Consider the following 25193-nt stretch of genomic DNA (forward strand, 5'->3'; position numbering starts at 1 on the left):
TCATCTTTTCTAACTATCTTCTATCCCTTGTTTTCTCTTAATTTGAAAGAAATCTCTGCATTGGTAAATGTGGACAAGTCAAGCTGTATCAGTGACATATCTCTGGCAGTGGTCACAGACGAGATTTATTTACATAGGATAGCAATTCTCGAGCTCCCCAACAACATCCCAAAGCTTTGGGATGGTTCTCACGACAAAGAATTTACATTTCTCTTTGTTTAGTTTGATTTGGAAGCTCCAATCTAGAATTTAGCCATGTAGTAGCTGCTTTTATTTGCTACCTATTACCTACCAGTGAAACCACAAGGCTAGTGGAATTCTTTATTGCTTAAATTGACAGGATATGGTTGCTTAAATTGCTAGGAAAGGGGGGAAAATCTCCTAAGGACCACAATTTATTGGTAAGTAGGACTTAAAATAGTGCTCACATTTTTGAGTGTTTTTTTTATGTGCCAGGCATTATGCTAAGGGTTAGAGTTCTATTTCTAATGCAAATAGCTACTAACTTCAGAAAGAGAAATGACTTATCTAAGATGTGAAAGCCACAAAGTGATAGATGTGGGATTCAAATCATGTCAGCTTCTGCTTGAGCACTTAGGATTATAACATTAATTGATTCAGCATTTAGTGAGCCCCATAATATTTGCTATCGGCATAAATCTTGTTTCTTTGTGTAGTGGGCTCTTTGTGTGGGGGCGCTCTGGAGAATATGGGCATGGGTTATGAGAGGAACTGGTATTAGTTACAGCGCAGTCAACAGGAAATACTTTACAAATCCAGTGGTTGAAAATACATTTGTTTAGATCAGTCCTCTGTTCCAAGTAGGCATGTATTGGAAACCAACCTCCCCTCCCCTGCTTAGGGAGAATGGAATGTATGAATGTATGTAGAAGTAACTTGAAAACTGGAAATGAATGCAAATGTAAAGTATTATTGTCATCATTATTAGAGGAAGGAAACAGAAAAGGAAAGAAAACCCGAGGATAGAATGCTAAATTCCAGCCTTAGCTAAGTTTATTACAGTATACAGTGTCTATGCTATATTCTGGAATTCCTTCCTTATGTGTTAGGAGAAGCTCTCCTATATAATCTTAGTTTATTTCTTTTTTTTACCTTCTCTGTTGAAATAAAATGGCTACCATCTCTTCATATGTACTTGAAAGACTAAGTTCTCCCTTATCTTCCAAGTGTGAATGGCCACACAAAAGGGTGTGTCCCCAATGTACTTGGTCTGTCTGCCTGGGATTGAAGTTGGCAGATGGACTTTTTGCCCTCAGTTCTTGATAGGGAGAGAGATGGAATGATAGATACACATGGACAGAAAGAGAGCCAATACAGTGCTTCTTATTTGACTCTGAGCTAAGAGAATTACCTTTTTTTTTTTTTTTTGACCCTTTTTGAACCTGAATTGCTATAATGAGTTTTCAAAGGGCCCTAGCACCAAAGTCCTCAAATTTCTTCATCTAAGCCTACTTTTTTTTCTTCTTTTTCTTCAAGCTATGACTGTGTCTCCTGCTTTTCCCATTTCTTTCCAAGCTTGTCTTTCACAAAGAAATACAACAAAAGTTGGAATATCTAATCCATTAAAAGAAAAAAAGAACATGTATGAACTTTTCTCCTTTGTTGGCTGGGACCTTGGTAGCTATATTTTAGTTTTATTATAATATATTTGCCTAGCTTTGAATGTACTGCCAAAGGTAAGAGGGCACTTAATACCTTTGCATTTTATAATGATTTGTTTGCCAACCTGGCCCATGTCCCAGACAATGGGCATCCTAGAACATGGGTGGTAGTGAAAGTGACTTGATGTATCTTTAGTGCTTGTTTGAACTACATTCAGGCCTATCCTTTGAAATTTGTGGTGTATTTCACTTCTGGTAGTAGGCTCAAGGTTCTATAAAGGATGTGGGATTATGCAAAATTGCCCCACCTCAGTCTTACTGAAAATATTTTGATTACTTTTTAGCTTATTGTTACTAGTAGTAGTTGTAGTATTTAAGTTCAGCCAACTTAGAATATTTAAGAGGAGATATGCTAGAGTGTCAAGAAAAATCTAGCCATCTTTGAGGCAGGAAGAATTATTCTACATCTGGCCATAAAGATGATGAAGCCTTGAGCTAATCACTTAGCCTCTCTGTGCTAGTTTCCTCCTGTAATCTACTAAACAACCTTCCCAGTCTAGTTTTTCTAGGATTATTAGCTGACTCAAATTTTTCCAGTCTTGTAGCCAATGGCATCCCACTTGAGGTTCTTATCCTACTTGAAACTTACAGCTTGCAAACTTCACAGCCTTTGGGTGAAACTAGAGTGTGTTCTACCTAACATGAAACTTAATAGTAGAGACGGTGCACTGGGAATTGAGAATAAGAATCTGTTAGAGAGGTGAAGTAAGTAAAATCTCTTCCAGCTGAGCCAAACTGGGAAAGCTTTATTTATGGGTCGATTTATGGGTCAGTGAAGTCACATGACATGGACTACCTTCCTACAGGACACTTGCGCATGGAAGCCCAATTTCCTCAAAACCTAGATTTTCCTTAGAAGTTGTCACCAAAAAAAAAAAAAGAAAGAAAGAAAAAAGAAAGCTTTGCCTAAGTGGTTTCCTGTCCTTAAGGTTTCCATGGAGAGAACATTTTCAAGATTAAAGGAGTCTAGCTGTCATTTTTAACCCGAGGGGTCTTCAGATTTATGTTTCAAAGCAGGGTGGGAATTTAGTCCTTAAAAAAAAAATCATGTTTACTTTTTCTTCAAAAAATGCAGAGGAATTAGCCCATTGGCTACTGATTATTAGCTTTGCAGTAAAAAGAGAGTGAGAAAGAGACATAGTCTGTAATTTTATAGTGCCTCTAACACTAAAATGAAGGCAGAGCTTTTTTCTTTCTGCCAAGGATGCTACAGGGTTTTGATTTGCAGTGGTCATCCTTTGATTATCCACTCACTCGGTTAACATTTTTTTTAGTCCCTACTCTGTGCTTCCATCCTGCCTTGGGAGGCTTTAGGGTTGATAAAGAAAAGGATGCAGGTCCTGCATCTGCTTACTGTGCTTGTGGGCTGGGGGAAATCAAGAGGGTCCTTCCTAGTTTTGAAATTTCACATTCAATTAATTATAGCCAGCAATGGTTGGCAAGGAAAGTAGGGAAGGATGGAGGAGCCCCTTAACCAGGAAGAATAAGGAGATTTCAAGACCTGTTGAAATTAATGTGATGGTTATGAGAACTGTGGCTTTTTGGAGTCATAATAGTTCAGGAAAAAAAAAAAAAAAAAAACCCCGGAGAGAGCCAGGAATCAGCAGGCATTAAACCCTGACTTGTTCTCCTGGTAAATGAGTCAGCCTCTGAGGGCAGTATAATCAAAATAACAACAGGACACATCAGCATATCAAAAAGGGGCAGAGGGAGTTTATCAGGGGCCAAGAGTGAGCACAGACTAGATCCCAAGCCCTTTGACAGGCCTTTGGGCATTCCTCCTTTCTCGGGAAAACCTTTCCATAGTCTTCCAACAGTGGGGTATTATACCCCAAACAAAACTGTGGCAGGCTGGGTGTGGTGGCTTATACCTGTAATCCCAGGACTTTGGGAGGCCGAGGTGGGCGGAAAACCTGAGGTCAGGAGTTCAAGACCAGCCTGGCCAACATGACAAAACCCTGTCTGTGCTAAAAATACCAAAAATTAGCTGGGCATGGTGGTGCCTGTCTGTAATCCCAGCTACTCAGGAGGCTGAGACAGGAGAGTCCTTGAACCCAGGAGGCGGAGGTTACAGTGAGCTGAGATCGTGCCACTGTACTCCAGTCTGGGTGACAGAGCAAGACTCTGTCCCCAAAACAAAACAGTGTGACGTATCTTCATGGAGCTAACAGACAATTAAGCAAGAGGTTCACCAAAGCTCGGAGAGAGCTACCAGAGAGAAGGCGCAGGGGACTCACAACAGCGTATAGATGCTAACTCATGCAACTTGTAAAATCACTCATGTACAGTACCAAATACAGTGCCTGGTTCAGCACATGAGAACTACTTATTTCTCTTCTTTATTTTTTCACTATTCAAAACTGAAATACTCTGTTTTCTAAAACATTTAGTTTGAAACTGTATTGGATTATATTCCTTGTATCATCGTTATTTCTAAGATTTTTAAAGTTTACTGTATCTTTACTTTTGTGCGGGGAGGTGCCTTCAAGGCTAATTTCCTTATAGACGGGGAATCTGAAGCTCAGAGCAATGTGGCTTCTTGCCTATGTTTGCTGAAATAACTGGTGATGGGGCCTAGATGAAAAGCTCAGTTTCCTTGATCCAGTGGCACTTCTACCACACTATAGCATCTCTCAGTATTTGAAACGTGAAACAAGATTGAGTCTCAGGCCCCAACTTCTTGGTTTTCAAGTTTTGCATGCAGAGTCTTAATTTCAAATACTTCTTGATATTCTGATCTCTTGTCTCCCTATCAGGACTGACATCTACAACTCAGTTGTCTACTCTGTCTCCTATTCTTGCTGTCTGCTACCTTGCTGGGCTAATTTGGCGGTTTCCCCTGGAGAAATAACCAGAAAGAAAGTGCAATAATCGTGTGCTTAAAGTACATTGATCATTTCTCTCTTTGCAACTTGCAGAATGGAGAAACATCTAAAGTATGAATTATTTCAGCCTTGCTGTAGCCAGCTTTCCTAGATTTATTAAATAGAACTGATTTCCCTGTTAGTTTGGGGTATACATTCTTGAAGTAGTGCTGACCAGCTGCGAACTGGACAGCATTCTGATACAGCAGCTCCAGCATCTTGTATCAGCAATCTCCAGGTATCTTGATGTTTCTTGAAGTCATGACAAGCCTCTGGACACAGTGTTTTACCAGCAGCATTTTGTACAACTGTTGGTTGTTTTTACCAGACTGGATGATGTTTATCATGTTAGAGGACTTGACCAGCCCCTTATGGGCTGATTCTTATCAGTTTTCTTGACCATTGCCTTAAAGGCACCTAAGCCTCCATAAAATTGGATTCTAGCAACTGGAACAATATTCTTCCTTAGTTCATTGCAGTCATATTCAAAACTGTTTGCAGGTACACAGAATCAGTGACTGAAACTCAGTGGCAGAAGACAGGCCGGAATGGAATCTGCCACACACATTGCAAAACATGCAACCCTAGGGAGCTCAGTAGAACTTTTGCCTGATAAGTTAGAGTATGATTGTATTAGGAGATGGTAAAACTCAGAGGTTCTTATTCTGGGCTCCACAGAATTCAAGGAGTCCAGGAACTTGATGAGGAAAAAAATTACAATACAAACCTCTAACTAAAATCAATCATTTCTTTCCATGACATTGTAGACAACAGATCCTAACGGTATTAGCAGCACATGGAGAACTTTATCACAGAAACAAATATTTCATATATAATTGTAGATTTCTACAGATAACTTGAAATGGCATAATCTTCACTACTTTGAAATTACAGTAGTTGTTATACCCATCGTTAGAGATGTTGTTAATATATTAATAAAGAAGCACATATTACTATGTTACAGCTTTAAAAAATTATAGCGAGTGTTCTTTACAATCTTGTGTGTTTTATGCATTTAAACATATGATTCTTGGAGATTCTCATACTTCACTGCCCTGTCCCTGAGCCGTGTGAAACAGAAGAAGCTAAGAACACCTGGCTGAGGATAGGCTGTGGTAACAAACGAATCCTTATTATCTCAGTGATTCTACACATCTTTCTGTTTAATACGTCTTCTAAGAATTGATGTGGCCTTCTTCTATCTTGAGATGTTAACATCTCAAACTGTGACTTTCAGCTTTGTATCAAGAGGGCAAAAGAGGCATGAAGAGCTCACCCTCATTCGTGTAGGCTTTGGCTGGGTAATGACACAGGTTACTTCTGATCAACCCATTGGCCATGACTGGTCACATGACTCCACCTACCTGCAAGAGGGCTGGAGTCTATGGGAGAGCACTTGAGAATTCCAGGAGGCAGCGTACACATATCTGTTTCACAGTGGTATGCTTTTCATTGGCCAGTAGTGTTTGGCCTTGTGTCTTCAACATATGTGCCTGTTGGGAATGAAGTTTTTGGTGTTGCAAAAAAAGAATACCTTTTTATAATCTTTGAAGAACTTTCCCATTTCTTACATGCCTAATAAATATCTTTGTTCTAAGTAGTATCCTTGATTGGGCTTGCAAACAAAACAAATGAAACCCAGAATAGAACTTTCATAAAATCCAGTATTGAAGTTCATACACAAATTATAAGAATTAACCTACTGCGGCCAGGCTCAGTGGCTCATGTCTGTAATCCCAGCACTTAGAGAAGTCAAGGCGGGAGGATCCCTTAAAGCCAAGAGTTTGAGACCAGTTTGGGCAACACAGCAAGACCTTGTCTCTTGAAAAAGAGAAAAAAAAGAAAAAAAGAGGCTGGGCGCTGTGGCTCACGCCTGTAATCCCAGCACTTTGAGAGTCCAAAATGGGTGGATCACCTGAGGTCAGGAGTTCGAGACCAGCTTGGCCAACATGGTGAAACCCCGTCTCTACTAAAAATACAAAAAAGTAGCTGTGCCTGGTGGCGAGTGCCTATAATCCCAGCTACTTGGGAGGCTGAGGCAGGAGAATTGCTTGAATCTATGAGGCGGAGGTCGCAGTGAGCCGGGATTACGCCATTGCACTCCAGCTGGGTGACAGAGGGAGACTCTGTCTCAAAAAAAAAAAAAAAAGAGAGAGAGAGAGAGAAAAAAAATTAACCTATTTTAACTTATTGCTATGCAGATAGTAAGAGTTTATTATAATTCTTATATAATTAAGCTACTTCTTGCAAATAAAGATTCTCTATTCCTTCCTCCTGCATTTTAATAAATAAAGAAGAAATTAAGAGGAAAGTGCAACAAACTTACTACCATTATATTTTCTAGGAAATAAGTGAAAAGAAAAATAGTTATAGCCAGAATAATAAAGTGATTTTGATGCACTGACTGTATTTCTTGCCTCTCTTGGAGTTCACAACCTCTCGCTCTACCAGCTCTATCTTTATTTTATGTATCATTTCTCTTGGGATAAAACCAACTTCACTCATCATGACCAGAGGCCTTCCAGTCAGATTGGCAGCTGTATTCTTGGATTTATTTTAGTCTACGTTCACCTCTTTGAACTGATTTATGCCTTTTTGTGTTGATGCCTTCAGCAGTTAATTTCATAGTTCAACTACTTTTTCTGTAAGAAAATACTATCTGAACAGTTTCTAGAAATTACATCTACTTCTGGCAAAAACTGCTTCTGGTGAAATTACTTCGACTTCTGGTGTATTTGTGCACAAGAATACCAAACCATAGTAAGTGTAATACAAACACCTGGAAATATTACTTACCAGTACCTTTCTCCCAAATTAGGGACTTTCTCCCTGCAAGGTGTAGAAGGATGGCTATTCCACTTTCTTCCAAGGCTGATGAAAAAGAAATGGAAGTGACTTCCACTTGAAAATCATCAGCTCCATCTCACTTTGAATACAACACAGTTGATATTTTAGGGGCTTATGTGTAGATTTAAGCCTGGCCTAGATGCTTCTTTGCTGGCACCTATTAAATAAACAGAGTAACTAAATGATAGGTGAAAGGTCTAGAACTCAGGTGTCATTACTGAAAGGTGTTCTTTTTTCCCCCTTCACTTTCTTCTCGATAGAAATTCCCCAACAGGCCCCGTGTGTGACATTCCCTGTGAGGTTGGGGGAGGGGGGAGGGATAGCATTAGGAGATATACCTAATGTAAATGACGAGTTAATGGGTGCAGCACACCAACATGGCACATGTATACATATGTAACAAACCTGCACGTTGTGCACATGTACCCTAGAACTTAAAGTACAATTAAAAAAAAAAAATTCCCCAACAGCAAGTTGGATATGATAGAAGACTTAGCTTTACTTTACATAATATTTAAGGTTAATTGTTTTTGGATGTTTTCCAAGTTGTTGTTTTCAAAGGCTAAGGAAAAGAAGCAACAGAGATTTTTCCTTGTTTTGAATAGAGAAGACATACAACAACTTAAACAGGACAGAAAATATTGGAAGTAGATGCCTTTCCCACAATGGAGCTGTGAACTTCTCCTGTAATGTATACTTCATAGCTGTCTTATTTGAGCAAATCCTCCTGAGCCCTAAAATTGATTTGTTGTATTGCTTCCACATTTTTTGCCAACAGTTATTTAGACAGAGCTGAAACATATTAAACACTGTTTGAGTTCCCCATTGTCCTGTCTGGCACTCTTGTTTCCATCCATAATGTACACTGGTGTACATTAGATCACTAAGGGGCTCATTATTACTGAATTCCAGCCAGGACTTCATTTCCTAAAAAACACATGTGCCTGCCTGGTATTGCTTGTAGGCTTTAAACTCTACTTGTCCTTCTGTGTGTGTGTGTGTGTGTGTGTGTATGTGTGTGTGCATGCATGTGTGTGTGTGTGCGCGCATATGCATGTGTGTTGTTTTCAGATAATAGGTGCAGCATAAAATATTTTTAGATTACAATTTTTGTTTCTATTGCACATTCTCTTATGCTGGGGGAATTTCAGGTTAAAAAGGAAAATACCAACTCTGTCTAATTAATGTCAAAATTTAGGTGAAGTAGGTGAGCAGTGGTTGAAAATTTGTGGTAAGTAGAAGAGTATGAATAAAGTTAACTGCAATTAAAACCACTTAACCTGTAGTTACATTTCCCAAACCCAAGTGGCAGCCTTAAAACTGACCACTGAATTATGGAAACTGAACGGAAAAGAAGCTTTGGTTCATTGCATCAAAGTATTTTTCTTTTCCTATTTTGGGTGCATTGATCTCCCTGTATTCCCTGGTGTTGCTGGAAAAACTTGGTCAAAATGGATAATTACTTTTTTTATTTAGTTGCATGCTCTTCAAAAGGCAACAGCAAGTATTCATTAATTTCCATCTGATAGAGCCGAACTTTTTTTTGTGGTTAAACAATTGAAACAGGAAATGACCCAAGATACAGTTTCCATGACACCCTGTCACTTGGATCCAGTTTTCCAGAAGATGAAAGACCAAAGCCGGCTTTTGATAGTGAGTAACTAATTGGACTGCCTGATAGTGGGAGTTTTTTAATGTGAAAAATAAAGGAGAAAAAACTGGAACAGCTGTGTTTTGGTACAGTTGTCTAATCCCCAGATAAAACACTCCAAGGACATTGAAATTGAATAATGCCTTTAGTGAAGGGGAAAAATCTAAAATCTGTCAAAGCACTGGTTTACTTTAGAGAAAATACAGAATATATTTATGTGGAAAAGCAAAAAAAAAAAAAAAAACACCTCCAAAAATTTCCAGAGCCAAGATACTAAGTGATGCCTTTGTATCATCTTTGTTCATACAAAGTATGATTTCATATTTTTAAGATGAATTCTTACATGTGAATAAAGAGAGTACTTGCTAGATTACTTTTTCAGTCAACATTTTCAGATGTGTCACTGTGTAGCATGGTGGGTAGACCTGAAGAGTTTTGTTAGAAGGATGAAAAAGTTTTGTTTAACTCATGTTAAACAATTTGAGGCATACAGTTAGAAGTGTTTTTACTGATGAGTCCCCCCATACATACATAAATGTAGGTTCCAATTGTTTATATTTTGTAGAGCTTCTTTAGAGAATTAAATGTGAATAAGCCAGGGGTTTGTTAGACTAATGGGTAAAACTTCCAGTATACTATTGGGGAGATCATTGTTTTGGGCTCAATTCCAGGCCTTGCTAGCCTGTGACGCTGTTTCCCTTTCTTTTGTAAGTGAAGAGGTTGGGGATAGTCCTTATATAATAGCTCTTGTTGTTCTGCCTACTTTGGAAATGTAGGACAAGCACTGACCTCTTCTAACATAAAGGTAACCCTGATGGGCACAATGGAGATACACGTGCAAAGGTGAAAATATTTTTATTTTTTTGAGACAGGGTCTCTGTCACCAAGGCTGGAGTGCAGTGGTGCAATCATAGCTCACTGTAACCCCCACCTCCTGGGCTCTAGCGATCCTCCCACCTCAGACTCCCAAGTAGCTAGGACTACTGGTGTGTGCTACCATGCCTGGCTAATTTTTGTATTTTTTTTGTAGACATGGGGTTTTGCCTTGCTGCCCAGGCTGATCTCAAACTCCTGAGCTCAAACCATCCCGCCTGCCTTGTCTTCCCAAAGTGCTGGGATTACAGGCGTGAGCCATCGCACCCAGCTGCTGAAAATGTCTTAAAAGGAGAAGACACTTTTTTACTTAAATGTGACACATTTAATCACTGGAACTTAATGGCATACATTAGAACTGTTTCTTGAGGAACACGGTCTTTGACTTAATGACTTTTCTAGCAAGTCTCGACCTTTCTCTTTTGGGTGTACCAGAATTCTATCGTCAGTTTTCCATTAGTTGGATTTACCTGTTGGGTTTAATTCTTTCATTTTGTATATAGGTACCTCTGCTTGGTTTCATTTTGCTTTCCTAAGCAAGGGAGTAGAAACAGATGTTAAGACTGAAATTCTACTATATTTAGGAAGATATAAATAAATATATCTTCCACTATGGTATAATGGAAAGATATACTGACCTGGAGATACTCATGGGCAATGTACCCGTTGTAAATCCCCTCCTTTGCAAATTGTACCTACTTTGAGGTGGATGGCAAGTTCTGTGAGGCCTGGGACCTCTCTCCAACCGTTTTACAAAGCCCGCAGTGTAGCGCTATGCCTATCTGATTGAGACACTGATCAGATGTTTGAATGGATTGTGAAGACAAGGTGCGAGGATGTACACCAGGAGCACAGAGTGGCTGTTCAAGAAATGGTGATAGTTTATTTTTATAGTTTCATTTCCATGAATTGATATTTTGATATTGATAACAGCAGTCTTTGAAGCCAAGATTTCCAAACTTTTTTCTGGAAAGAACTTTTTTTCTTCCTCACCCAGAAGAACATTTCTTTTCTGAATGTAGTTCAGATTTCTTCTAAACTGGCATCTCACTTGGTGTGAAACTAGAGGTAACTTTTTATTAAAACCACCACCCAGTTTTAAGCTCTGGATGACCGTGCAGGAACTGCTTTTGTTTTCCCAAGGCCACCAGCCCCAGTGCAGATGGAAAGGAACAAGATACACAGGGCAGTCAAGAGCCACTGGGGAGCCCCCGTACTGGTACCTGCTCAGCCCCGGGAGCCACAGGCATTACTGTCAGGGTGGCTGTCTCCTTATTGCTCATCTTGCAACTATGACTATGCTGCGAGGTCTGGAAGGGAGGGGAGAGGAGGGGACATTCCTCCTGCTGTACCCTTGGAGGCTACGGGCTTTCCTGGGCCTCGGAGAGCGGCTCGGCGAAGGCGCTCAGCTCAGGGGCCTGATTAGGTGCATAAAATCGCTGTAGCCAGACCGGACCTCCCCGCCCCCGGGCCGCGCCCCGCCCCCTCCTCTGGGGCACACCCCACCCCGCCACTTCTCCCCTTTCCTGGGCCCACCCTACCCTACCCCGCCGATCCTCCTTCTCTCTGGGCGAACCCTGACACCCTCACCCCTTCCCCCTCCCTGGGCGCACCCCATCCACGCCCAACCTTCCCCCCTGGACCCCGCCGCCCCTCCCGCTCTTGGCCGCGCCCCGCCCCGTCTTCCCGGCGCCCTTCCTCCCGGGCCAGCCTTCTCCCTGACCCTCCTGCCGGCCTCCAGGACCCCGCGGCCCGCGAGGCGGCTCTTTGTTCCCCCGCCTCGCGCCTGGCCCCGCCCCACCGGGTCCTCCTCTTCGTCCCTGGCCGCCAGCTTGTCTCTCCCCTCGCCGTTCTTCCCTTTGTCTTCCACGCCGACACCTTGCCTGCCCCTTCAGCTCCTCTTGCCCTGCAAACCCCGGGTCGCCACCTCCACATCCCTTCCACTTCTACCTGCCTGCATTTTGTTCTTTTCAACCAAGGTTGAAATGGTAGCCCCACGCACAATCCGATGGTGTGTGGAGGCACTGCCCTGTCATTGCAGTCTGCACGCCTTCTTAAATGCCAGGTGCGAGCAAGGCTGACCAGGAGCTGCCGATGGACTTCACGTGTCAGACTGGACTTACACCTGCCACACATTCATTGAACTTTTAATAAGCACTGCCGCTGTGCTTGGCGTTTTGCTGGGCTCTAGAAATAAAAAATTCAGAGAGGCCAAAGTTCTTCAGGGATGCAGACAGGTGATAGAACCATCATTGGTTGAGCACTTGCTAAGTGCTAAATACTTCTTCCTGCATTAGCTTGTGTAATCCTCACCACCACACCCAACGACGACCTATTAATGCTCTCTAGGTGTCTGGCAGTGTTCCAAACAGTTTATGTGTATTACTTTGTTTGATCTTCCCAACCACCAATGAGGTAAGTACTGTTATTTTAATGCAGAGGAGGGTTATGGAGGGACAGAGATTAAATGACTCAGAGCTACATGCTCATGACAGCAGAGCTAGGAGTCAAAATCAGGCAGGTTGTAGTGGGTATACTGAGAGAAAGTGCGTGGTTTTTTTTCCTAGTTGGAGTGAAGTGAATGTGTCAAGAAAGATTCAGAGGAGGTTACTCTTATGAAAGGTATCTGGTGTATCTTGTGTCATGGTTTTGTTCTTGCCCAGTACTCACGGTGATAGTTTAGAGAAGATGTTCAAAGAGTACCTAGAAAATTGTTTTAAATACGGTTAAAGCTGTTTGGTATTTTCACTGCGTTTTTCTGTATAATACATCAAATTGCCTGTTCTTTGTTCAAGTAGCTCCCCCATTAGAGCATGTTTTTTTGGAACAGCTAGGAACCTGTAGTTGTAAAGTCATTGAAAACCTTTGGTAGATAGGAGCTGAATTTGCTTTTCAGTTCTTTTTGTGACTTGTTAGGTAAGAATTTCAACTTACCTATAAAATGAGATTAATAGTAAACTCTGTCATCTCTTGTGAGATGTGAATATTTTGAGGTCCCAAGGAAAAAGGCCTTGGAAGTTCATGACTTGTAAATTAGTATGTATTTCACACATCATGCTTTGAAGGTTGTTCTTGATGTGTTAGGATAGGACCAGGACACTGACTTTAGGATCATAGCTACCTCCACAGAACCTCCCCTCATTTCTCCCAGCTAGAAAGGGTTCCTTTTACTCTACTTTTCGTGCCTCGATGGTACTACTTACTGGAGTCTTGCATTATAGTTAGTTGTATCACTTCTGCCTGGCCCACTATGTTATACATTCCGTGGGGTCAGGGACTGCCCTACCCATCTTTGCTTTGTCCTTGAGTTCGAGGCCACAGTTGAGACCACAGCATATGCCAATTGAGTTGAGCTAGTGAGCTGCCTGGTTAATGTTGAGATGAAAGGCGATGTTTTTACTTTCATTGATGTTGTTGTTATCTTACTTTCTGGGGTGGAAAAACGTCTTGCATAGGTAGATGTGGAGCATGGGCTCTAAAGCCTCTGCGGAAGAAGCAGGGGCAGGAAAATGGGAGAATTGGAGTAGGAATCCGCAGACAGTCCAGGAGATAGAGAATGTGGAAACTCAAAAGTAAGAATAAGCTTTCAGGAGCTGAGAGTGAGAATGGAAATTCAGCTCCAGACAGAAAATAGCTTCTTTTTGATTTGTCAAAAATGTGATATTTAGCAGAAAAAATACACCTTTAGGGGTCAGAAGACTTGAGTTCAAACCACCAGTATGTTGCCTGGGCAAATAATTTAAAGTTGGGGCCTCTATGTCCTCATCTTTAAATCTTAAAGTAGAAAAATGAATGTATCTCATCTCCTGTATTAGTCCATTCTCACACTGCTGTAAAGAAATATCTGACACTGGGTAATTTATAAAGAAAAGTGGTTTAATTGGCTCAGGGTTTCATGGGCTGTACAGAAAACATGGCTGAGGAGGCCTCAGGAAACTTAAAACCATGGTGGAAGGCGAGGGGCAAAGCAGGTACGTCTTCACATGGCCAGAGCAGGAGGACAAGAGAGAGAAGGGGGAGGTGCTACACGCTTTTAAACAACAAGAATTTGTGAGAACTCAGGCATTATCATGAGAACAGCAAGGGGGAAATCCACCCCCATGATCCAATCACTTCCCACCAGGCCCCTCCCTCTTCCAACATTGAGATTTACAGTTCTACATGAGATTTGGGCGGGGACACAAATCCAAACCATATCACCTTCCTGATGTGCTTTTATAGGAATTACATGAGAATGCCTGGAGAGGTGTTCTTGAATTAAGTGTAAAGCACTACACAAATGCTAGTGTGAAGGTGGGTGAGAGCTTCTGGTGGAAGAAATAGCACTGGATTTAGCAGAGGCTATGAGAGCATATGGTCTTTTTGTGTGTGTGTGACCTTAGATTCACAAATATATCTGTCTAAACCTCAATTTCCTCATGTGTAAAATGGGGATAATCATGCCTACCTTACATGAAACAGACCTGCCAGGCAAAGCACATATGAGTTGGGTCTGTCCTGGAAAACTTCTTTCAGTGATTGATGTTAAACACCTGCTACCCTTAGATATGTTCCTCCTCAGTCCCTAAGTTGTTCTCTCACTAAGCCTGAGAGTAAGAGGGCTAAGGAAGATAGAGATGTACCGCATTTAGAGAACCATACTCAGTCTTCTGTTAAGACACTCCCAGGTCTGACACTGGTTTACCGCCGCAGGCTGTTTATTACTCTGAAGCCCAAGACAACTTCTGCAGTCTGGATAAGTTGCCTCCCTAGTTCATCTTTTTATCCTTGAAAAAGACCCAGGGCTCCCAGGCATTTTCTTTTCTTTGGTGTCTCCTGCCATTCCCCACCCCAGGATTCTCCTCTTTCTGTGATTGGCTGCTACTCCCCTCATCTTAGCTGCCCAGAAGACAAGCACAAAGGGAATTTTTTTTTTTCCCTTTAAGGCTTTTATTGCTAATTATAAGAGAAAAAGCAATAGGGCAACAGGACTGAAAATTTAATGAAGTTCATACTCTTTCTGTCTGTTACCTTGTTCCTAACTGTGAGTATGGATGAAAAATCCTCTCTGCTTTTATTTCTGAGGGTTGGGGCTGCTCATCTCTTTGAACTGTCATTAGCAAAAGGCCCTATAACTCCCTCTACCTTGGCACCTTTCATGCCTGTGGTACCCGCCCCTTGTAGCAAGTGTGGAGTTTTCATTTTGTAGAGATCTCCAGACTTGGTAATAACAAGTTCACTGGGCTTTGGCTCTGCCCAGGAGGGACTAATTGCAAAGTAAATCCCAGGCCGTAATAAGGAATTGATGAAAGAGCACCATCTTTAATCCTTTCTTTGGCTTCAGCCACTTGTTATTAAAAAGGTGTATTTGAATCAACTAAAGATGAACAGCTTTATAGTTCATTTGTCTTTCTTGGCTTAAAAAAACAGTAGGAAGGAAAAGGATCTTAGGGTAAAACGCTCAAGTTATTCAGTAATTTTATAAGTCTTTATTTTTCTTTGACCATGAAATCAGCCCTAGGGTGCTTTTTAAAGTAGAGAAGTTTTGTTAAATCTCCAAGGATAGAAGGAAAACACTACAACATTATATATAAATGCAAAATTAAGACTGTGAGGTGGATTTTGTGATATTTTTCAAAACCTAATCTAGATACCTATTTTAATATTGTGACATTTGCATCCCTTCTCAGTTTATTAATAATAGGAGAGATTTATCTAAGACATAGCAGAGAAAATGATTCTCAAATGAATACTCTTAGATGTATTTTGTCTTGCATGATTACTGTTAAGATTTTCCAGTTTAGGATTAGGAAGAAATAATACCTTTCAGAAAAACATATTTTTTAAATGCTGAAAAACTGGCAACCCAGATAGAACATGTCCCACATACATACATTTCACATTTATGATAGAATACTGAAGAGAGATTATAACATTCATATAAAACCAATATTTAGGGTGACTTAGAGTACTAGTTAAAACTGCTTTTTAAGGAAAATTTTAATGGGAGTCAAGAACCAGGAGCCTGGGGTGGATTCTCAGTGCTGGTACGTGACCAGTTGCGTGAACCTGAGCAAATCAGTATCTTCTCTTGTCACAAAAAAGGAATGGGGAGGTAAAGTAGAATTGCTTCAACAGCATTAAGATGAAGATTCAGTGAAGTTTCGGACACTTATTGCTGTTTCAGCTGACTTGCATCATTGCACCCTTTCGGCTCTAGGAGCTGGTGGGAGCTACAGGGGAAGGCAAGTGATCCTGTCTCCTGCTATGGCAGCTGGGTCAGTATGTATGTTACATACACTAGGCCGTTAAAGACTATTACCTGGGACTTTGAGCATTAGGCAGCAGTAGAAATGGGACAGCCAATAATTTTAAGGTTATGGAGAAAAAAAGAGAGTCCAGTGACAGCCAGGTATTCACAGTCGCCTTTCAGCAAGGCTCTTTAGGTGACTTGATCTCCTGGGCGATGTTCTCAACTACCTAACCACTAAGTTTCTGCCTCTTGTTGTGTTTCTAATGTCTTTCTAATAAATCATTTTTTCTGATTAAGTTCATTTCTGTCTTGTTATTTTGTTTTTCTGGTGGTCATTATCCAGGTTTGCACAATTTTTAAATTGCTAAAACCAGAAATTGCCAGAGAGATTGGCTCACTGGGACAAAGATTCAGATACATGCAGACCATGCCGAGTGCTCCTGTAAATCTCTTGCAAGATTGTGGTATGATTTAAGTAAGATGTTGCATATTGTAGTGCTGTGGGTCCTTGAAAGTTCAAGGCATGTATAATTGTTATTCCTGGAGATTGTAATGAGGGGAATATCTATGGGCTTAATATGACTGTGAGTACATTGGGATTTAGAGCGTCAAAGTCCACTGGATTTGGTAATGGTTCTGGTCCTTGTAGTGGAGAGTTCATTTTCCTTTTGCTGATATCTATGTGGCAGGTAAAATGCCTTTTAGATCATAGATATTTTGGACTGTGCTTATTTTTAGTGTACCTAAGATCTCTACAGGTATAGGACATTAAAGCAGATAGAGTATGGTATGTAGTAGGTTTGCAAATGAAGGAGACTAATCGTACTTCTGCTGTAGAGCAGGCAGTGTACCTTAATCTGGTTTTTTCTCATTTGATGTTACTTCTTATTTTATAGATGAGGAAATCCTCATGAGAGGAAGTCTTAGTACCTTGTCAAGTATCAATTAACTATTGTAAGGGAGATTGAACATTCACATCCAGGGCTTTTATATTTCACAGCCCTGGTTCTTTCCATTATAGCATGCTAGGATCATGAGAAAATAAAGAAGTGGAAGAAAGACCAGAGAAAGGAGTAGGAATTGCCTCGGAAAATAAATAACCATCAGATTCCAGAGAGAGGTTATTAGAAAATCTAGAGTTCAGACAAAGAATTATAAAATTGCAAGATTAGAATGAACCTTAGAGAAGTAGAGCTCACCACCCTCTCCAGCTCATCTTCGTCTCCAACGTCTCCAAGTGGTCACTCAGCCTCTTCCCGATACAATGATGGGGAGTGTCTTACTGCAGAAGACAATCTGTTCCATCTGTGTTTAGCTCTGGCCACGAGGAAATGATTCCCTGTGAACCCCAGGATTTCCTTTGGCTCCAAATTTACAAAGCAATAATTAGCACTTTGAACTGGGAAAGCTAGGCAGCAAAGTGGTTATGAACCCCAGCTCTAGAATACAATTGCCTTCATTTGAACTTGAAATGGCCTTTCTCAGCTTATCAACTGTGTCCTTTTCTCATCTGAACATGGTGGCCACCTCACAGTGTTGATATGAGAGTCAGATGAGATAAAGCATTTGACATAGTCACTGGCATGTATAGTAAGACTTTTTAATAAGGTTTTATATATAAAGTTACTGATTGTTATTATTTTCCATAACTCTACGAGTTAGAAATTATTATTCACACTTTCTAGATCTTAGAAACTGAGGGACCTGCCTGACGGTCACTGAAAAAGCAAGCAGGGCTGGGCATGGTGGCTCAAGCCCGTAATCCCAGCACTTTGGGAGGCCAAGGCGGGTGGATCCCCTGAGGTCAGGAGTTTGAGACCAGCCCAGCCCACATGGTGAAACCTTGTCTCTACAAAAAATAGAAAAATTAGCCGATCATGGCAGTGCACATCTGTAATTCCAGCTGAGGCTGAGGCACAAGAATGGCTTGAACGCAGGAGGCAGAGGTTGCAATGAGCTGAGATCACATCACTGCACGCCAGCCTGGGTGACAGAGTAAGACTCTGTCTCAAAAAAAAAAAAAAAAAAAAGAAGCAGCAGAAGCCCCCTAGGTTTCAAGGGCAAATGATTCGACTTCTGCTCTTCCCCTTTTAACATTTGCTGCTGTTCCTCCTCTACTTTGAATGGAGAGAGGCTACTGCAGGCCAACTGGAGTAACTAAGACAAAATAACAGTCTGCAGGTGTGGCTAGGGACACACACATCCCTGCCAATTTCGGGCTAAATTCAACATTTCCACTCCTCAAGTTGCTGTACCTTCCTCTTTTCTTTCTCCTAAAGAGTAATTTTCATTTGAAACTGTTATTTCAGTCATTTGTATTCTCTGCTCATCGGCACATGGATTAGTTGTCACTTCAGGTATTTGTTTTGAATAGCTACACAAAAAGTCTTTTGGGGGAGTAGAACTTGGTTTTTCAGTATATACATGTGATAAGCTTGATGTGTGGTTAAGTTTTTTCTGCCACCATTTAAGTGACTTCTGGACTCTTTCATAATCAGGCTATTTATTTGACAAAAGGTAAGATACACTTTATATTAGTGAATGTTAATCTCTGACCTCTGGATATTTTTACACAAGCTCATGCCAAACAGAGGCACAAATTTCCATCCTTGTTCTGTTTTTCTATTCTCCATTTCTGTTGTCACATTCTGACAGCCTGCCACCAGAGTTCAAATCTTGATTCTATTGCAAGCTGGGTTACTTTGAGTAAACCACATTAATTTCTTCCCTCTGCAAATTTACAGCAATATTTCTGTGTTCATCTGAGTCATTCTGTGTCAGGTTTTCCCAACCTTAACACAAATGACATGTGATGATGGCAGGGGAGGGGGCTGTCCTGTGCATTTTAGGATGTTTAACAACCTCTCTGGCCTCTACCCACTAGACACCAGCAGTAACTTCCTCCAAGCTAAATCATCCCCAATTGAGAAATACTGTTCTAAGATGAAACATTGTTTTATGTTGAAAGGCTGCTGTAAGCCATAGAGCTGTAAGATAACTACTAGACATTTTATTAAATATCTGCTTTATGTAAAGCAGTGTGCTGACTGCCATGGAAAAAAGGAGGCAGTAACTATGTGTAAGGGTATCCTTGCTTCCCAGCAGCTATGGTAGGGGGAAGTGATACAGGTAGAATTTGATAAATCTGTAAGATTCAGGAGGTATTTCAAACACAAGGCATTTGACCTTTGAGTTGCATCTTACCAGGAATGGTAGCGATGAAAAAGACTCAAAGGAAAGAGTGCTTAATTTCTAGTCTTTTAATGGGCTGGCAGTCAGGCAATGGAAATGAGTGAAGTAGGTAGGCCTTGAATGCCTATGACAGAACTGGAGATGGTAGGGGCCACCTAAAGGAAACAGTTGCTGTTCAATGGAAGCCACTTGTTGGCAGCAGGAATGTTAGTCTGGGGATGCCAGATCTTCTAGTTTTTCAAAAGATGTTGGAAATTCAGATTTTTATAAAATGTGAAATTTCCTGAATTTTAAACATTAGCTCAATTTAAAACAACAACATATGTGAGTCAAACAAAACACCTACGCGGATTAAATTAAGTTGCCAGTTTGCAGCTTCTGTTCCAGATAATCTTTTTAGGAGGGACATTTCTCTCATTCCTGTCTCTTAAACAATTGGAAGAAAAGTTAAATTGGTATGTTCCTTCATACTTTATACAATTCATTTCCATCATGTTTTACTTTCTCTGTTTGAACCTTAGCTATCAAGATAAAGTTTAGATTTGAAGTGTTGCTCTAAATAAAATAACATTTTGGAAACTGTGAACATCCCTCAGTTAAGAATTCTCCGGGGTCTTCAGCTAAAAGTGAAACCTGGAATGGTTGCCAGTGAATGCTTTTTGTGGCCTTGGAAATTCAGAGTGATTTATCACTTGTTGGTAATAACTGGAGGCCTCTATATACAAGAAAGGAGTTAAAGGTAAAGAGGCCAAAAATAACAAGTCTAACCATATGGCTTTTTTCAAGAGGTGTCCATATGGCTATCTAGTTAAAAAGGACTCTTGCTAGCTTGACTGTGAGTTTTCTATTTTGTAGCTCAATATAAAAGTCTTTTAGCTTTAACATTGTAAGGAAGGAATTCCTAGGTTTCACTTCCAGGTTTTGAAAAACTGAACTGGGCAGTGGGGGAGGAATGTAGTTGTAGGCAGCCAAGTTAGATGCATAGTTGACCATAGGATCATTGGTATTTACCACAGCAGCAAAGCTATGTGATAACTCCTATTTATATTCTTTTTAGTCTCCAGCAGTAGTTTAGCTTTTTATGATGGTGTCAAAGTTCCAAGTCTGACAGTCTAGCTCAGTGTGCCTTCTTGTTCTCAAGAATGGAACATGCAATACTTTGTCAAATGCCTTGGTGAAATCAAGTTATGTATTAATTCATACAATTTCTACCTGTATATTAAATTAAGTGGCATAATTTGACCTGATTTGTTCTTTCAGAATCCAAATTTGTTCTTAGTAATTATAATTAAATAATCTATTCTATAATATGCTGAGAAAGAAGCAAAGTGACTAGTTTCTAGGTTCCGGAGCTCATATTTGCCTCCTTGGTCATAATAGAGACATCTTGACTATGTGTAATCTCCAGATCTCCTCATTGGTATGCTGCCATCCATGTGATTTTGGTCATGTTACATACAGTACTGGATGATTTAGGAGGAAAATACACACAGAGAGAAATCAATATATATGCTTATGGCATAGAAAAGTAAAAATTTTGGATCTAGATTAATCCTAATGGTATTAATTCTTAGATTTTCCTTCCAGCAAATCCCGAATCTCCATTTATGGTAACTATTTAGCAATTTCTACTAATTTTAATTGAACCAGATACTTACAAAAAATAATTGCTTTGGAGTGTCCTTTGGGAAACAGAATTGGGGAGCTGTGGAAGTTATGTTCAGGTTGTAACAAAAACAGACAAGAAATAATACAGACCCTACTACTTTGTGCAAGAGGCTGAATTTAAATTACCCTAAGAGCCTCCTCAACCCAGATGTGTTTCCAGTATGATTGGTGTGACATTTGTTCAGGTTCTTTAGAATATAAGCATATGCAATTAATAATGAAAATGAATTCCTATCCTTGCAAATTCAAAATCTCTCAAAGCATTTTTTCTCTTCTTAAATCATTTTGACTATTAGTATTTGTGTTGATATGGCTTCCTCACATGAGAAATGCTATTATGCAACAGCTGTAGTTGTGCTGCCTGAATGCATGCCAATTCTGTTCAGATTGAGCCACAGGGACTGCTTGTTAGCTCCCTAGCTGCCTGGGAGAGAGGGTAATGTAAAATTAATGTATGAAGAAAGGCCTGTTATCTGACACTATTTGGGGATGCAGGTGGTCTGAAGTGGTGTGCAGAAATTAAACTAACATGCTAATCTTTCTATGATTATAGAAAAGTGGTTGGGATTCATGGTTTCAACTCTTGGTATTAATTTTAAACATTGGGAAGGGCATTGACTTGACTCCTTCTTTTACCTAGCTCTACTTCCTAAATTTAAGGCGTGTATAAAATTTGAGATTATCAGATACTTTCATTTTTGGAATTCAGGGTATGCTTCATAGTTTGGAAAGGAAGTGGTAGAAGAGATTGTTAATAGGATTTTCATATATAGGTTGCAAATATCTGAAAAAAATACTTGTTTATTCAAGTAGTCTTTTTCTTGATAAGTAGCACGTAAACTAGACCAACCTGGAACATTTTCAAATTAGTTTTAAGTTAAGGACAATGTAACATGGATTCTTCTTCAGCAATGTAGTCCCAATTCTAATATACCTGTCCATTTAACGTTTTCTTTTTTTTTCCTGGTGATTCTGCAGTCAGTTATCGCTATCTCTCCATTCTCATTTTAGCCAAAGCAAGCAATTTCAGTATTTAATGTCAGCATTGCACCCTATGATGTTCAGTACATAAGTTGCAGTAGCATTTCTCATGTGGTTCTAGAACAGCTGTTTTGCTGATCTGCCTCATCTCTAGATTTGGAACCTGTCTTACTGTGTAACAGACCAGCTTACAGTGTTCATAAACAAAACACCCGGCATAGTGCCTGGCACACACTAGGTGCTTAGTAAACGTTTACTCATTTATGAGACTCTGTCAGTGAGGCTGTCACATTGGAAAGAAGGAACGACCAAGTAATGAGCCAGACACGATTATGCATTTTTATGAATATTATCTCATTTAATCCTTAAAAAAGTCTTGCACAATAGGCATCATTATCCCTTGGTTTAGCTTATTACTCACAAATTGGTCTCAGAGCTGGTTAGGAGGAAGAGTCTGAATCTGAACCCAGGTTTTTATCCTTTTATTATTGTTCTTTCTACTATACCATAGAAGCACATTTTATAATATAGAAGCATTTCTAGGGAAATTTTCTCTAGAGACTTGTCTCTGAATTTACTGGAGCAATTCTTTCTTGTATTTCAAACTGTTCCTCCTAGTAAACAAAATTGCAAAACTTGTCTAGCAGAGCTGGAGTGGGAAATTTAGCATTGCAATTAACTGGAGTTAGGCAGACTTGGGTTTTCATTCTGACTTCTCCACTTACTAGCAATGTGATCTTGTTCAAGTCATTTAAGCCTCAGTTTTGTCATGTAAATTGGGGATGCTATTAGTACCTATTTCATGGGCTTGTGATGATATGAAGCGGGTAAAGCCCTTGTTATACGTCTGAGACATAGTCGGTAGTGAATGCTAGCTGCTGTTATTGTTAGTGAATGACATCTCATTTATTTAACAAATATTTATTACATTTGATCCTAGCCAAAAGATCAAGAAGTGATCTTCAAATAGTTTTTCAGTGTATACTATGTGCTAGGTACTTTTTAGTTCTACTAATTCATCAGTGATAAAAACAGACAAAAATCCATTTCTATATGGAAGTTGCATTCCATTTGCATTCCATTGGGGAGAGCTAGACAATAGACATCATGAATACTGGGAAATAAATGATATCATATGTTGGAGAATGGCTAGTACTATTCAATAAAAAAGAAATAAAGGAGAATCAAGTGAGTGTGGGATGAGGGAGAGTTGACAGGGAGTTGTGGGGTTGCAATGAAATAAAATAGTCACTGGAGGCCTCATTGAGAAAATGATACTTGAGCAAGAACTCAAGGGAGACAAAGGAGTTTGCCATGTGGATTCTCTGGGCAGAGCTTGGCCCAGTGGGATGAATAGCAGGGAGGCGAGTGGGGCAGGAAGACAGTAAGAGCATCACTAGGGCTTTAAAGGCCATTGTAAGGGTAAGGGGAACCTGTGGAGAATCTTGAGCGGAGGAATGACATGATTGACTATAGATTAAAATTGTGATCATCACCACCATGAGCTTCTCATCAGGAGGAGGGACCTGGACAGTGTAGCACCTTTACCTGATGACTCTTCTTTCTCCTATTAGCTTAACCTTTTACACTTGAAAAGTGTATTTCACCACCCCAGGGTAGCTGCCCTGCCTACTCTATGTCATTGATTGAACTTGGCGGTCCTGTGGCTGTAATGGTTGTATTCCTTGGGAAACAAAGGAAATGATTAGATCTTAAGAGGCAAGGAAAGTAGAATCCTGTGGTAGCACAGCTTGTGATCCTTTTTGAACATGACTTGATCTCTTCCAGACTTCCCTTACTGAACCAGGAAACCTTTGTAGAGGATCCTGGGAGGTGTTGGTTTGGTTTAGTGTTTTCTAAATGTTTGTATCTCCTTACAGTGAGAAGGATCCATTATGGAGCAGGGGGAAGAGCTTAAGTGTAGTAATTTGTCAGCTCATGACCTGTGCTTAACTTCTTTCCTCTAAGATACTAGCAGCAGACATATTTGCAGCAGACATACTCTTAGCACACATGGGGATGGAAAACATTTCTGTGCTACTTCTCCAATGAAAATCAATGACGACTTCTTCCTATTCCTCTTCCTCCTCCTCCTCCTCCTCCTCTTCCTCCTCTTGCTCCTCCTCCTCTCCTCCTCCTCCTCCTCCTCCTCCTTCTTCTTCTTCTTTCTAAGTTTAAGTTCTGGGATACATGTGCAGAATATACAGGTTAGTTACATAGGTATATATGTGCCATGGTGGTTTGCTGCACCTATCAACCCATCATCTAGATTTTAAGCTGTGGCATTCAATATTCAAGATGGTCTTCCACTATCTTATTTATGTCCTATTATTCTCAATCAAGTTAATTGGAGATCTGGGTTTTTTTTGTTTTTTTTTTGTTTTTTGTTTGTTTTTGTTTTTGTTTTTTAATGCATGTACAGGACTATGGCAATATCAGGGAATGGTAGAGAAAATGGGAGCAGGTCTAAGATGCAAAATTCAACACAGAATCACATGGATTGGTGGAGTCAGAGGATCAAGGTCCATGCCTAGCTCTTTCAAAGTAGTTGTGTGATTGTGCCATGTCTAAGCTGGAGTTTCTTTGTGCCTCATGGGATAGGAACAAAGTAAGATACATAGATGGCTAGTTTTGTGACTCCAAATGATGGGGAATCATTTTTCTGGTGAAGTTATTGCTTGAAAAGGGAAAGAGAATGGGACAGTCCTTGTTTAGCCTTTTCTGGATAACATCAACATGCCAAGTGTGGGTATTTTCCTGCTGCCTTATTCCCTGGGAGTTGGAGCTTTTGTCTTTCTTTCAGGCTATTTACAACCTATTTGTTCTAGAACCCCATAGATAAGTGCCTAGTCACTTCCTTAGCTTGTGCCTTCCAACCCTAATGGTTCTATCAATATCTTTGTGTCCCTCACAATACCTCGCATTTCCCTTCCTCATTATGTTGATTACTTGAGGTAATTTTAGAGATAGGTACCACTTAATTGAGTGAAAGCTTTACAATTGAGGGGTTACTCATTAGCAGGACCTGGGTTTTGTTTTTAATCTCATTAACCCCTTGTTACCTATTTGATAACAAAGACTTCAAGGAAGAATTTGCTCAAAAATCTCTGGGAGACAGTAATAGCTTCTTGGACCTGATTGATAAACTTTTTGCCTTCAGCAATGGAAATGTGGGAAAATTCAAGATGCTAAATGATCTGGAT

The 25193-nt window shown here is 40.2% G+C and overlaps 1 protein-coding gene across 6 annotated transcripts in view; it reads left to right on the forward strand.

Moving 5' to 3' along the window:
* CACHD1 (cache domain containing 1) overlaps positions 1 to 25193 on the forward strand; it is a 225073-nt gene that overhangs the window by 23553 nt on the left and 176327 nt on the right. For 2 of the 6 annotated variants that reach the window (XM_021942464.2, XM_031669500.1), the window contains exon 1: positions 11711 to 12332. The exons of the other annotated variants lie outside the window; for them this stretch is intronic. Coding sequence is in view for 1 of the 2 variants with exons in the window: in XM_031669500.1 (XP_031525360.1) it covers positions 12328 to 12332 (5 nt within the window). In the remaining variant the exon portion in view is untranslated. Of the gene's footprint in view, positions 1 to 11710; positions 12333 to 25193 lie in introns of those variants that run through there. 6 annotated transcript variants of the gene reach the window in all.

Source organism: Papio anubis, chromosome 1 (genome assembly GCF_008728515.1).
Source record: "Papio anubis isolate 15944 chromosome 1, Panubis1.0, whole genome shotgun sequence".
Classification (NCBI taxonomy): Eukaryota; Metazoa; Chordata; class Mammalia; order Primates; family Cercopithecidae; genus Papio; species Papio anubis.